This window comes from Gossypium raimondii, chromosome 8, assembly GCF_025698545.1.
Source record: "Gossypium raimondii isolate GPD5lz chromosome 8, ASM2569854v1, whole genome shotgun sequence".
Taxonomy (NCBI): domain Eukaryota; kingdom Viridiplantae; phylum Streptophyta; class Magnoliopsida; order Malvales; family Malvaceae; genus Gossypium; species Gossypium raimondii.
The window spans coordinates 59,584,420-59,598,352 of NC_068572.1; the positions used below are offsets into that span (position 1 = coordinate 59,584,420).

Sequence of the window (13,933 nt, forward strand, 5' to 3'; positions counted from 1 at the left end):
TTAATAATGAAAATTTAAAATATTATTTAAATATTAATATAGTCAATTTTTTAAATTTAAAAGTTGTTTTTAATAAAACTTCTATTTTAAACTTATAACAATTATATTAATAAAAAAATCTATATTTCAAAACTAATTATTATCAAATTGGAATGACCCATCAAATCTATATTAATAAAACTTCTATTTGGAATGACCCACCAAATTGTTTATTGTAGATTTGGGTCACAAATTGGTTATATGAGTTAAAAAAATTGAGTAATTTAATATTTATCAATTTTGAAATTTAGCAATTAAAATTTTAATATAATATTATTTTATTAAATATCTTTTATGATTGTGAAAAATACAAAAAGAAAAATTAAAAGTCAAAATGTTATTTAACAGCATATATGGATGGAAATTTTAACGAATGGTTAATTTACATTTTTTTCTAAAATATAAGAGTTAATTTGTTTGTTTTTTTAGTACAAGGGCTTGGATCCTAAAAAAAAAAAAAACTCAATTGAATAAACTATAAAACTTTAACTTAGTAACCAAACAAAAATAAATCCTAATTAAAAGCTTTATTAAACAAAATTCATAAATCAATTTTATTAAACAAAAAGCAAGTAAAATTACAAGTTAACATCTAAAATAAATTTATTGAAAATGTACCTTATTTAAAAGCTAATAATAACATATAAATAGTAAAATTTAATTTAAGTTGATAGTGCTGCTGCAACTAATTCTCTAAAACAATATCTCTTGAATTTAAAAGTCACATCACGCCAGACATCAAATACTAATTTTTAAAGCAATAATCTAGAATTGCTATAAATTTAGAACAATGTTCTACCGAAATTAAAACATTGCGGAAATTAAAAGATTTTAACATATCGTCAAACCATTTGTTATCAACATATTTGTCCATGAATTGATTGCACTTATCTACTCTCGAATCCCCTGATGGTAACTCTTCTGGCGGCGGCTTTGTATCATCTGGTGGTGGTGAGCTAAAAAATGGTGGAAAATTTAACAATTGTTGCAAAATTTTATCTATTAACCATAGACAATGGAACCGCGGTGAAAAATTATTATTGTTCTGTTGGATGATAATTATTAATAAAAAATCCTTAACCGAACAATATGATTGAAAAAGACAACAAATAACGAAGTTTACAAGATACCATTCATATATCGACGAAACTTTGAAAAGATTGATGAAATTGAACGAAAGAAAATAGAATATAATTTTATAATGCATATAACTAATAGAATTAAGCAAATATTTATAGCAAGAAAATTTTATCTTATTTTTAAAATAATTATACACCAACCTTATCAATTGATTGTAAATAAAAACTAATTTTAAAATGAAATAATTTAATGCAAATGATAACCTCTTTTATATATTATCAACAAAATTTTTAAAAATTTGAAAATATATATTTATAAAGTAAATATTTTTTTCCTATTCAATAAATTTTATTAATATCATATGTGTGACGAAGGAAGAATTTGTTTGCCATATTACAGAAAATTTCTTCTTTTTTCTATTAATAAAGAAAATAATCAGAATAAAACATACATAATTAAATATATGTCATACTAAAATTACAAACTGAACTTTTATTCTTTAGGTTTAATTGAAGAGGTCTTAATGATATTTAAATTATAAATGGTTAATGTCTAAATAGATATTAAAATCCATCCATATATATGTTGTTAATTATATTATATTAAAGTAATAATATGGACATTTCACCAAAAAATATGGATAGAAAGTGTCAATATCATTAATTTTTATCTTTAATTGTTTAATTTTGAAATTGGTAATTATTTTAATTTTTTACAAAAAAAGTTAATTTACTCAATTTTGAAATTGAAAATAATTTGTGACCTCCAAATTTTGTAGAGTTTCCTATTCGTTTGATAAGCTCTAATTTAGTCTCACTGTTATTTTCTCCCCAATTCATATATAATTTAGAATGCATAAATAATGTAATTTCAAATTTAATAATTTTAATATTTAAATTTAATAATAATATATTATTCAAATGTCTATGTATTAATATAATAAATAATAAAAGTAAGATATAGCTTGGGAAAATCAAAAGGAAGGTTATTGAAGTTGCAATGTGAGGTTTAATGTTGTGTAATCAATAATAAGGTTGGTTTTTCTCTTAACAAAAATGTATTATTATGACTGGTGTTAGTTTATTTCGTTGAGATTTTGCCACCTAGATTTCACATTTTTCAACTAAATAGTCTAATATTTTCTCGTATTTTCCCAGCCACAAGGCCCGCAACAAGAATCATCTCCCAACTAGAGATTATAAATAAACGCTACCCAACTCTCTCTCTCCATTGCCTTGACCCTTTCTTACCAATTTCTCTCTCTCATTGGCTTGTTCTCGCAAGCAATACCTCTCCGTTCAAAATGTCCCTTTAACGAAAGGTTTCCCTTTCCTTTCCTTCTTTTCCTCATCAAAATTGAAGCTCCTGAAACGAGAACGGAAAAGAAAGAAAGAGAGAGAGGTAGACCTAGGCTGAGATATGAAGAACAATTACATCATAGAAATAACCCTCATCTCCGCACAAGGACTTAAGAAAACAACAACCTTCCGTCGCATGAGAACTTATGCTGTCGCTTGGATTGATTCCTCCGTCAAGCTCCGTTCTTGCATTGATTGTGTCGGCGGTGAAAACCCAACATGGAATGATAAGTTTCTCTTCAAGGTTTCATCGGAGTTTCTTTACAGCGAAACCTCCGGCATTTCGATTGAGATCTTCGCGGATGGTATCTTCCGCGATACCCTTGTTGGAACTGTTAGATTGCTCGTTGGTAACCTCCTTCGAGACGGCTCGTCCTACATTGCTATAAGGGTTCCTTCTTTTAGTGCAGTACAAGTCCGCCGACCTTCCGGTAGGTTCCAAGGGGTTATAAACATCGGCGCATCGGTTCTTTGGACTTCGGATGTCCCGGCCATGAGCGGCGTCTCCGCCATGGGCTTTCATAATCTATTTCAAGAGAACCGCATACCAAAAGGCGTGAGGAGATCACATTCTAGTATAGGTATATCTTATGAGAATCGATTCGTTCGTGGTTCGACGTACTCGTCATCCCCATCGACATCAATGGCTTCGAAGGAGCGGAAGAGGATGATTAAGGAAACGGAGGAAACGAAACATGCAAGGTCTTCATCAGATGGTGCTATATTGGGTGTCGGGTTGGGGTTGTCGCCTAAGAAGGCGGCTTATCTCCACCCATTTGGCCTCAATCAAAGATTTCATGACCGGAAACTGACGAAAGTCCGGTCAAGTCTGACTTCCTAAGCATCTGGTTTGTGATTCATTCAAAAGTTTTACCTAATGTTCAACATTTAAATTCAACCGGTAAAAAGAATACCAAAGTAAGCATTGTTTCTCACTTTCTACTTTCCACCTACATTGGTAAATTATGGCGTTGTTTGTTTTCTATATAAGAGAAATTATGGTGTTGTGTATTATCTATAGGAGTTAATTGCAGTATTTTCAAACTGTGAATTTTTTTAAATTGGTTTTTAACTTAAAATAATCCACATATAATTTAGTAATTAGTATGCATAAATAATGTAATTTCAAATTTAATAATTTGTAATATTCAAATTTCTATGTATTAATATAAAAATAATAAAAGATATTTTAATAATTCAAAAATTAATAATAAAAGTAAAATATTATTTAAATATCAATATAGTATTTTCTTTCAATTTATTTAAAAATTATTATTACATAAACACATCAAAACTTATAAAATTACAATATTAAAAAATCTATATTCCAAAAATTATTATCAAAACTTAAATACATATATTGTATTTTAAATACTTATGGATTGCAAGTTGTGAATGACCCACAAAATCCTTGCTCAAATGATCAGAAATCCCTACAATTTTTTTAATTTAGAAATTGAGTAAATTAGTTACAAAAATTAGAGCAATTTAGTTTTATTAATTTCAAATTTGAGCAACTAAAGACAATAATTAACGATATTAACACTTTTTTTATGTTGAAACCATTTTTTTATATCGAATTTTATTTAAAAAACGAAAAAATAGGAGTCGCCATCAATCCTTTTTCATGAGGTGTATCGGATCACATCGTAAATTGATCATTTTTAATAAATGGCTTGATTTACTAAAACAAAAATTTTTGGTCTACAAAATTTAGGAAATGGGTTCGGGAGTCAGTTACGCACGAGGAAGGATTAGCACCCTCGTAACGCCCAAAATTGGTACCTAGTTGATTAATTAAAGTCTTAGTGTCGAAAGTTGAAAACTCGAAAAGAGTTTAAAAATAAGATCCCTCTTTGTATCAATGTATTTTTTTTAGTAAAATCTCTTGAATAAATCAAAACGTGTAAAATGACATCTTATCTCGAAGTAACAAAAAGGTCGTATCCCGTAAGTTAGGATACGACATCTCGAATTCTCGAAAATAAGTTTTCCCTTTATTTTATTATTTAATCAAATCTCATGTATTTTAATTTTAAAGGATATTCGGTCATCTAGGTTCAACGAGAAAATCAAAACCCCATAAGTTAGTGTATGACTTCTCGAAACTCCAAATACAAAATATTGCATATTTTTAAAGTTTCCCCTGTTTTGTTATAATAACATATATGTACAATTTAAAACGATGGGTATTTATCTTATTTGGGGTATAATATAAAACAACTATGAGTAAATATGTTTAAACGTGATTCATGACGTGATTTTAATAAAATAAGATAAAATGAGATTGTAGAAAATGAAACGATGATATACTGAATAAAATGTCTAGCTAATAAATGACAATAATATGAATATACTAATAAAACAATTCATAATACATATAATAGCGATAATATATACTACTTTAATACTAATATGAACAATCAAAGGAAAAAATAAATAATAAAATAAATAAATAAATAATAATAATAATAATAGTGACAAAATATGCACATAAAAAAAGAAGACAATATTAAGGACAAGGAAATAAATAAATACATAAATAAATATAGAGAAAATAGTTAATATAAAATATTGAAAATAAAGGACCAAATTAAAATGTAAATGAAATTAAGGTGCAATTTGTAATAAAATAGATAATGATAATAATAATAGATAAAATAATAATAATAGTGAGGAAAAAAGGAAAACACAAAAGTAAAAAAGAAATAAATAGATAAATACAAAGGAAAATAAAATATAAAAGATCGAAAGTAAGGGACTAAATTAGGATCTAAACAAAAATTTAAATTAAAAATCATAATAAAATAAAAAAGATAAACAATAAAATAAGGTAAGGGATTAAAATCAAATGCACGAAGGAAAGACAGGGATCAATTAGGCAATAATCCCCTTGTCCCTTAAATGCAGTGTTCCCTAAAGCCTAAATAGTCGGAGGACCAAAATAAAAAAATAACAAAATCAAATGGGTAAATTTAAAAAAATAAAAAAAAGCTAAAATAAGGACTAGATTTATCCTTTTTAAAACAAATAAAACTTCCAAGAAATTTTTTAAAAAAAAAAGGATAATTTATAATTTCGATCCATGTCGTAACATATTTTTAAATGCAGTCAATTTGAAATGTATTTTTCCCATTATCATTATCATCATAATTATTATGAAGAAACATCCACAATAATTAGTCTTGGACAGATTATCTATGAAAGTGTATATATAGCCAAAAGCTAACCACGCTTAAAATCGGGTCAAATTTTTATTGTTCAAGCTGATTTTTTAGTAATAAGATTGGCTAAGCCTTATTTGGTGACTCCGAAAGCAACTATCCATGAACATTATGGAGAAATTTTTGTATTTAATTTCACTAACGAATTAAAAAAAAATATTCTTCTTTAATTTCAAGTTTATTAAATATTGTTGTCTAATACTTGCCTAAATTATTAGTGCTTACTTAGAAGTTAAGCTTTACCCATGCTACTAGTGATAACGATGTAAAAAGGATTGTAGACAACCAACTTAAGCTTAGCAAACCTTCTCTTCAACCTTTGAGACCTATGATCGAATTTGTTGTTAATTGAAATTGCATTTTTATTTAATCTTGCCACACACTGATTGCTGCAATGCCCAAAAGTTGTGATGGTTGCTGCTGGTCAGCATAATCCAAATGGTGGTAACGTTGTCACTCCAATTCTTCTTCCTCCAAATTCTATACTAAATTTTAGCTTTTAATAAAACATCATGAAATTATATATATATTCTTAAAATTTAGGAAAAAGGTATTAAAAAGTAACTCGAATAAAAAAATGTAATAATTGTGAAGAAAGTCAGAACTAATAATATGAATTCCACGAGATGTTATTGATGAAGAAGCATTGGACTCCCCAACACTAGCCACTAACTTATATTTATTTATTACGAAAAAAACTATTAGATTCAGCAATGGAAAATTAGCCTTGGATTTCATTGATATACTAACGAAGTTCAAGGTTAATTTTCCATCGCTGAATCTTCTAGTTAGTTCACGATTAGGAAAATTCTTCCAATAAAACTTGTATAAGGATGATACGATCGTTGTTGTCGACTGAGTCTAACATAGTAAAAAACAAGTTTACCCAATTTGGATGGCTTAGATGAACTTAGAAATGGCTTACAAAGCCTAAAAGGTATATTTGTGAATTGCGTCAAGTTTAATTTATAAATTTTTTTCATTAACCTTTATCATACTTACCTTCTTAAAAACATTAGTTTGCATGCTTCACCTAACCTAGACATGTAAATTACAATGATATTTTGAATACTTATAATTTTATATATAATATTTTTCTCATTAATTTATAATCATAAAATTATTCTAATTTTCACCTACTTAAAACCATTACTATTGCATTGTTTCACGTCATAAATTCTATTAATATATAAATTATAACGCTAATATTCTTGATCCAACAATGTGATTTAGAAAAACAAATAACGAGATTATCAGTAAATCATTCATGACACTGAAACTTTGAAAATTAAATAATTTCACATGCACATAATTAAAATAATAGTCTAAAGATATTATAATCTTATTTTAAAAGGCTTATCATTTAATTATAATTAAAAATGTTTTTGAAATAAAATAATTTGATTCAATTTTTTGACTACAATTTATCTATTATAAAATAGATAATTTTAAAATATATATATATTAATAAAATTTTATTTATAAATTGACAAGTTTTTCCCCTGATTGGATACATTTTCTTAGCATCAAAACAATTTACAACCATAATAAACCCTTTAAGAATTTATTTACCATTGTTTGTTGTAGCTGCAATTCTCCCTCATCGTTCCTTGATTCCATATCTATATAATCTTCAATCTAACTTCTAATTATTTTTCAAGAAATTTAAAATATAATAAAAGAAGAAAAGTCAATTACAAAACACTATAAAATGTTATAATCATGAATAAAGAATTCCATTCCTCTTTTTCTAATTATTTACCAATAAATATTTCAATAATTTAAATTTTTATTGAAAAATAATTTAAAAGTTTCATATCTAAAGAAATAAAACAATAAATTTTATTAAACAATCCTCTTTAAGTAAACATTTATGCTACTTGAAAAATATATAAAATACTAAATCCTAATATTTAAATCGAACTAAAATCAACTCTACTAAATTAAAAAAAATGAAAATTAAGTCAAAAAAGAAAAGAAAAATTGTGAATACTAATTATTAAAACTGATGTAGGCAATTGAAAAGTGATTTTATAATGTATGGATGGATGTAAAAGCTTTATCTTTTTCTGTACATAACTTTAATTAAAACAAAATAATATGAAAATTTCAATTTAAAGCAAAAAGTCATAAATCAATTTTATTAAACAAAAACTATTAAGTTTTTTATTCGATATATATAACTACAGAATTAACATCTAAGATAAATTTTATTGAAGAATGTACCCTAATTAAAAACTAAAAAAAACATATAAATGGTAAAATTTAATTTAAATTGATGGTGTTGCAGCTGATTCTTTAGAACAGTATTCCTTGATTTTGGAACTCACATCACGCCAGGCAACAAATATTACTTCTTTAAAGCAATAATCTGGCATTGCCAAAATTCTAAGACAACATTATGCTGGAATTAAAACCTTGTGAAAATTAAAAGATTTTAGCATATCATTAAAGCATTTGCCTGTGAACATTTTTTACCAAGAATTGATTGCACTTATCTAATCTCGAATTCCCCATTGGTGACTCTTTCGGTGGTAGCTCTGTATCATATGGTGGTGATGAGCTAAAAAAACGGTTAAAATTTTAATAGTAGTTGCAAAATTTGGTCTGTTATCTATAGACAAGAGAATCGTGGTGAAAAATTATTAAATTATTCAGTTGAATGATAATCATTAATAGAAAATCCTTGACTGAATAATGTGGCTGAGAAAGACAAAACAAATAACAAAGTTAACAAGACATCATTCATATTTATGAAACTTTGAAAAGATGAATGAAATTGAAAGAAAAAAATAGAATATAATTTTGTAATGCATATAACTAATAGAATAAGCAGATATATAACAACCTTATCAAGTAAATAAAACTAATTTTAAAATGAAATAATTTAATGCAAATCATAACATCTTTTTATCTATTATCAACAAAATTTGAAAAAAATATTTACAAATTATTTTTACTAATTAAATAAAATTTATTAATATAAAAGAAGAATGTGTTTACCATTATTTATGCTAGTTCGCTAGTTGTAATGCTTTCTTATCATTTCTTGATGTCATTGTACTTTTAATATTAGTTCATCTAATTTTTTTCCTTAAAAAATTTAAAAATCATTAAAAGAGAAAAAGTAAATGAAATAAGTAGATAGATAAAATGATATAATCATAGTAATGACAATTTTTTAATTTAACTCCATTGACGAATTCAAAAATAAATTTTGTTTTCTAATTTTGAGTTTATTAAATTTAGATAACAACCTTTTATCAATTATTCATTATTATTCAAAAATAATGGTAGAAAAATAGTTTGATTGAAAACAATTTTGTATCTTCACTTTAAAAATTTAAATGATTAACTTATTTTGTTCATAATTGGTGAATATATTTAGTCAAATAATAATATTTTAAAGAGTTCTAACATGATTTACTTAACCTTTTAAAGAGATATTGCAATCAAAGTAAAACTGGAAATTATCTCTTTTATTTTATACTATAACAAAGGTTTAATTAGAGCAAAATCCAAGTGATTTACAATCCTCTCAAAATTTGTTTCTAATTTTTTGTGTGCAAATTAGAAAGTTTAATTTAGTTCATTGAAAGGAACATTCATGAGTATTTTTATATGGTAAACAATCATTGTGAAAAGACTTTGTAAAAAAGATGAATCTAGATAATTGTATAGGAAGGGTAGAAAACAGGTTGATTATTCGAGACCTTATGTCGATTATTGATGAGTATGAAAGTAATAGGAAATTCTGAATTCTGAATTTTGAACAAAATGCGTGATTAATTAAATATTCGTGGAGCAAGGAAACCGGTAAAGAGAAGACTTGTGACGGAAATGATCTAAAAAACTAGCAAGAATTGAAATTCGAAGAGCTTCCTAGCAATTAGGTTGAGAAGGTATGGGTGGCCAAAAGACGTTTTTGACTTTGTTTTTTTCTCCTTTTGTCAGTAATTCAAGAGGGATAATTGTTATCTTGGGCAAGTCAAAGTTTGAGATTACGTGGAGTGAGGTAGGTAGAAATTTTATTCGTCTTCAAGGAAAATGGTGTTGTTGTGATTTCAAGTGTATGACGTCATACATTTATACACCGTGTGTCTTTGAAGAATAGAAGTGTTTATAGAGATTACCACTATGATGCATCGATAGAGAGGGGCTTGGTGTGGGGGGTGGGGGGGATTTTGTTGCTAGCTAGGGACAGACAAAACAAACAATTAAAAACTTTGGAGAGGAAAACTTAAAGGAAAAAAAGAAGTGTAAGAACAAGCTTTGAATGTATTTTCAATGCCTTGAGTAAAATATCTTACACATATTTATACTAGTGAACCATATTAAACCATATCCTAAGCGCCAATCATTTTTGCCAATATCGTTTTTTTTATTATTTTTATCATTTTTATCCAAAATGTATAATTTAGAATTGAATTAATTATAGAACAACATTTTGCTTCAACAAATGGTTTTTTAATTAGAGAAGACTGTAAAATAACATAAAAATAATGTTTATCTATTAAGTTTTTTTATTTATTTCATAAGCATAACTATTGAGTTAACATCTAAGATAATTTTATTGAAAAATGTACCCTACTTAAAAACTAATAATAACATATAAATAATAAAACTTAATCTAAGTCGATGGTGCTTCCGCTGATTCTTTAGAACAGTACCCCTTGAATTTGGAAGTTACATCACGCCAGGCAACATATACTACTTCTTTAAAGCAATAATCTGGAACTGCCATAATTCCAGAACAACATTCTTTTGGAATTAAAACCTTGTGGGACATAAAAGATTTTAACATATATGTAAGGCATTCGCCGTGGACATTATCTCCCAAGAATTGATTGCACTTATCTAATATCGGATCCCCTGTTGGTGACTCTTCCGGCGGCGGCTCTGTATCATCTGGGGGTGGTGAACTAAAAAATGGTGGAAAATTTAACAATGGTTGCAAAATTTGGTCTATTATTCATAGACAAGGGAACCGTGGCGAAAAATTATTAGGTTGTTCAGTTGAATGAAAATCATTGATAGAAAATCATTGTCCCAACAACGTGGCTGAAAAAGACAAAATAAATAACGAAGTTAACAAAACACCATTCATATCGATGAAATTGTGCAAAGATTGACAAAATTGAAAGAAAGAAAATAAAATATAATTTTGTAATGCATATAACTAATAGAATAAGCAGGTATTTATAGCAAGAAAATTTTATCTTATTTTTAAAATAATTATACACTAGATATATAACAACCTTATCAATTAATTGTAAATAAAACTAATTTTTGAAATGAAATAATTTAATGCAAATCATAACTTCTTTTATCTATTAGCAACAAAAGTAGAAAAAAATTGAAAAAATACATTTATAAATTAAATAAGTTTTCAGAGGTGTGAATAAAAGGAATATCCTAGTTGGCTAGTTGCAATGCTTCCTTATCATTTTCTGATGTCATTGTACTTATAACATTAGTTCCTTTGTGATTGTTAATCTATTTTAAAATTTTCAGAAAATTTAAAAGGAAAAGTAAATCAACTAAGTAGATAGATAAAATGATATAATCAGGGTAATGCCAATTTTTGAATTTAATTAAATTGACGAATTTAAAATAAATATTGTTTTCTAATTTCGAGTTTATTAAATTTAGATAATAACCATTATTATTCAATAATAATAATAGAACAAATATTTTGATTAAAAGTAATTTTGTATCTTTACTTCAAAAAAATTAAATGATTAACGTAATTTGTTCATAATTGGTGAGGATATTTAGTCAAATAATGATATTTTAAAGAGTTTACTTAACTGTTTTAAAGAGATATTGCAATCAAAGTAGTTAAAGTGAGAATTATCTCTTTTATTGGAGCAAAATTCAAGTGATTTACAATCCCTATATATTGAAAACTTTTTTTTAGGGTGCAAATTAGAGATTTCAATTTAGTTAATTGAAAGGAACATTTATGAGTATTTTATGTGATAAACAATCATTATGAAAAGATTTAGTAAAAAGTTGAATTTAGATAATTGTATAGAAAGTGAGGAAAATGAGTTGATTATCTGAGATCTTATGTCAATTATTGACAAGTATGAAAGTAATGGGAGGTTGTGAATTCTAAGTTTTAAACAAGATGCATCTAATTACTTAGAATATCCGTGAGACAAGGAAATTGGTGAAAAGAAAGCTTGAACGGAGATGATCTAGAAAGTTAAGTGTGGTATGATCATATTTCAAGAATTGAAATTTGAAGAGCTTCCAAGTAATTAGGTTTAGAAGGTATGGATGGCCAAATGACTTTTTTGACTTTGTTTTTTTCTCTCCTTATTTTAGTATTTCTGGAGAGATAATTGTTATCTTGTATAAATATTTAATCTTATATTCATTTAGAATAAATCGGGATAAATGGTTATTCGAATACAAATAAATCTGAATATTGTCCAAATTAATTCTAGATATGTATTTTATTATTTATAATTATAATTTTATTGACTGCAATAAAATTATATAAAGGACATGCATGATAAAATCATACCTTTTTCTTTCAACCTAAGCTAAACTATAAATTATAAATTATAATTTTAAATGATTAACTTAATTTGTTCATAATTGGTGAGGATATTTAGTCAAATAATGATATTTTAAAGAGTTTACTTGACTGTTTTAAAGAGATATTGCAATCAAAGTAGTTAAAGTGAGAATTATCTCTTTTATTGGAGCAAAATTCAAGTGATTTACAATCCTCTCAAAACTTGTTTCTAATTTTAGTGTGCAATTAGAAAGTTCAATTTAGTTCATTGAAAGGAACATTCATGAGTATTTTTATATGGTAAACAATCATTGTAAAAAGACTTTGTAAAAAAGTTGAATTAATCTAGATAATTGTATAGGAAGTGTAGAAAACAGGTTGATTATCCGAGATCTTACGTCGGTTATTGATGAGTATGAAAGTAATGGGAGGTTGTGAATTTTGAATTCTAAACAAAATGCGTCTAATTACTTAGAATATTCGTAAAGCGAGGAAACTGGTGAAAAGAAGACTTGTGATAGAGATGATCTAGAAAACTAGGTGTGGTATGATCATGATTCAAGAATTGAAATTCGAAGAGCTTCCTAGTAATTAGGTTGAGAAGGTATGGGTGGCCAAAAGATGCTTTTGACTTAGTTTTTTTTTTTTCTCCTTTTATTATCTTGGGCAAGTCAAAGTTTGGGATTACGTGGAGTGAGGTAGGTAGAAATTTTATTCTTCAAGGAAAATGATGTTGTTGTGATTTCAAGTGTATGACGGCATACATTTATACACCGTGTGTCTTTGAAGAATAGAAATGTTTACAAAGATTAACACTATGATGCATCGATAAACAGGGGCTTGGTGTGGGGGGTGGGGGGGTTGTTGCTAGGGACCGAAGAAACAAACAAACAATAAAAACCTTTGAAGAGGAAAACTTAAAAGGAAAAAAGAAGTGTAAGAACAAGCTTTGAACGTATTTTCAATGCCTTGAGTAAAATATCATACACATATTTATACTAGTCAACCATATTAAACCATATCCTACACGCTTGTTAATATCGTTATTTTTATCATTTTTATCCAAAATGTATAATTTAGAATTGAATTAATTATAGAACAACATTTTGCTCCAACAAATGATTTATTAATCAGAGAAGACTGTAAAATAACATAAAAATAATGTTTATCTATTAAGTTTTTTTATTCGATAAGCATCACTAAGAGTTAATATCTAAGATAATTTTATTGAAAAATGTACCCTACTTAAAAACTAATAATAACATATAAATAGTAAAACTTAATTTAAGTAGATGGTGCTTCAGCTGATTCTTTAGAGCAATACCCCTTGAATTTGGAAGTCACATCACGCCAGGCAACAAATATTACTTCCTTAAAGCAATAATCAGGAACTGCCATAATTCCAGAACAACATTTTGTTGGAAATAAAACCTTGTGGAAATTAAAAGATTTTATCATATCCTCAAAACATTTGTCATCAACATATTTATCAATGTACTGATTGCACTTATCTTCTCTTGGATTCCCCGTTGGTGACTCTTCCGGCGGCGGCTCTGTATCATCTGGGGATGGTGAGCTAAAAAATGGTGGAAAATTTAACAATGGTTGCAAAATTTGGTCTATTAACCATAGACAAGGGAACCGTGGCGAAAATTTATTAGGTTGTTCAGTTGAATGATAATCATTGATAGAAAAACCTTGTC

General features: G+C 26.7%; 1 protein-coding gene across 1 annotated transcript; it reads left to right on the plus strand.

Moving 5' to 3' along the window:
- The first annotated feature begins 2,354 nt into the window (after positions 1-2,354).
- Positions 2,355-3,491, plus strand: LOC105792655 (protein SRC2). The gene has a single exon (XM_012621328.2). It carries the CDS (start codon positions 2,539-2,541, stop codon positions 3,316-3,318), a length of 780 nt encoding a protein of 259 aa, XP_012476782.1. The 5' UTR covers positions 2,355-2,538; the 3' UTR covers positions 3,319-3,491.
- The last annotated feature ends 10,442 nt before the right edge of the window (positions 3,492-13,933 follow it).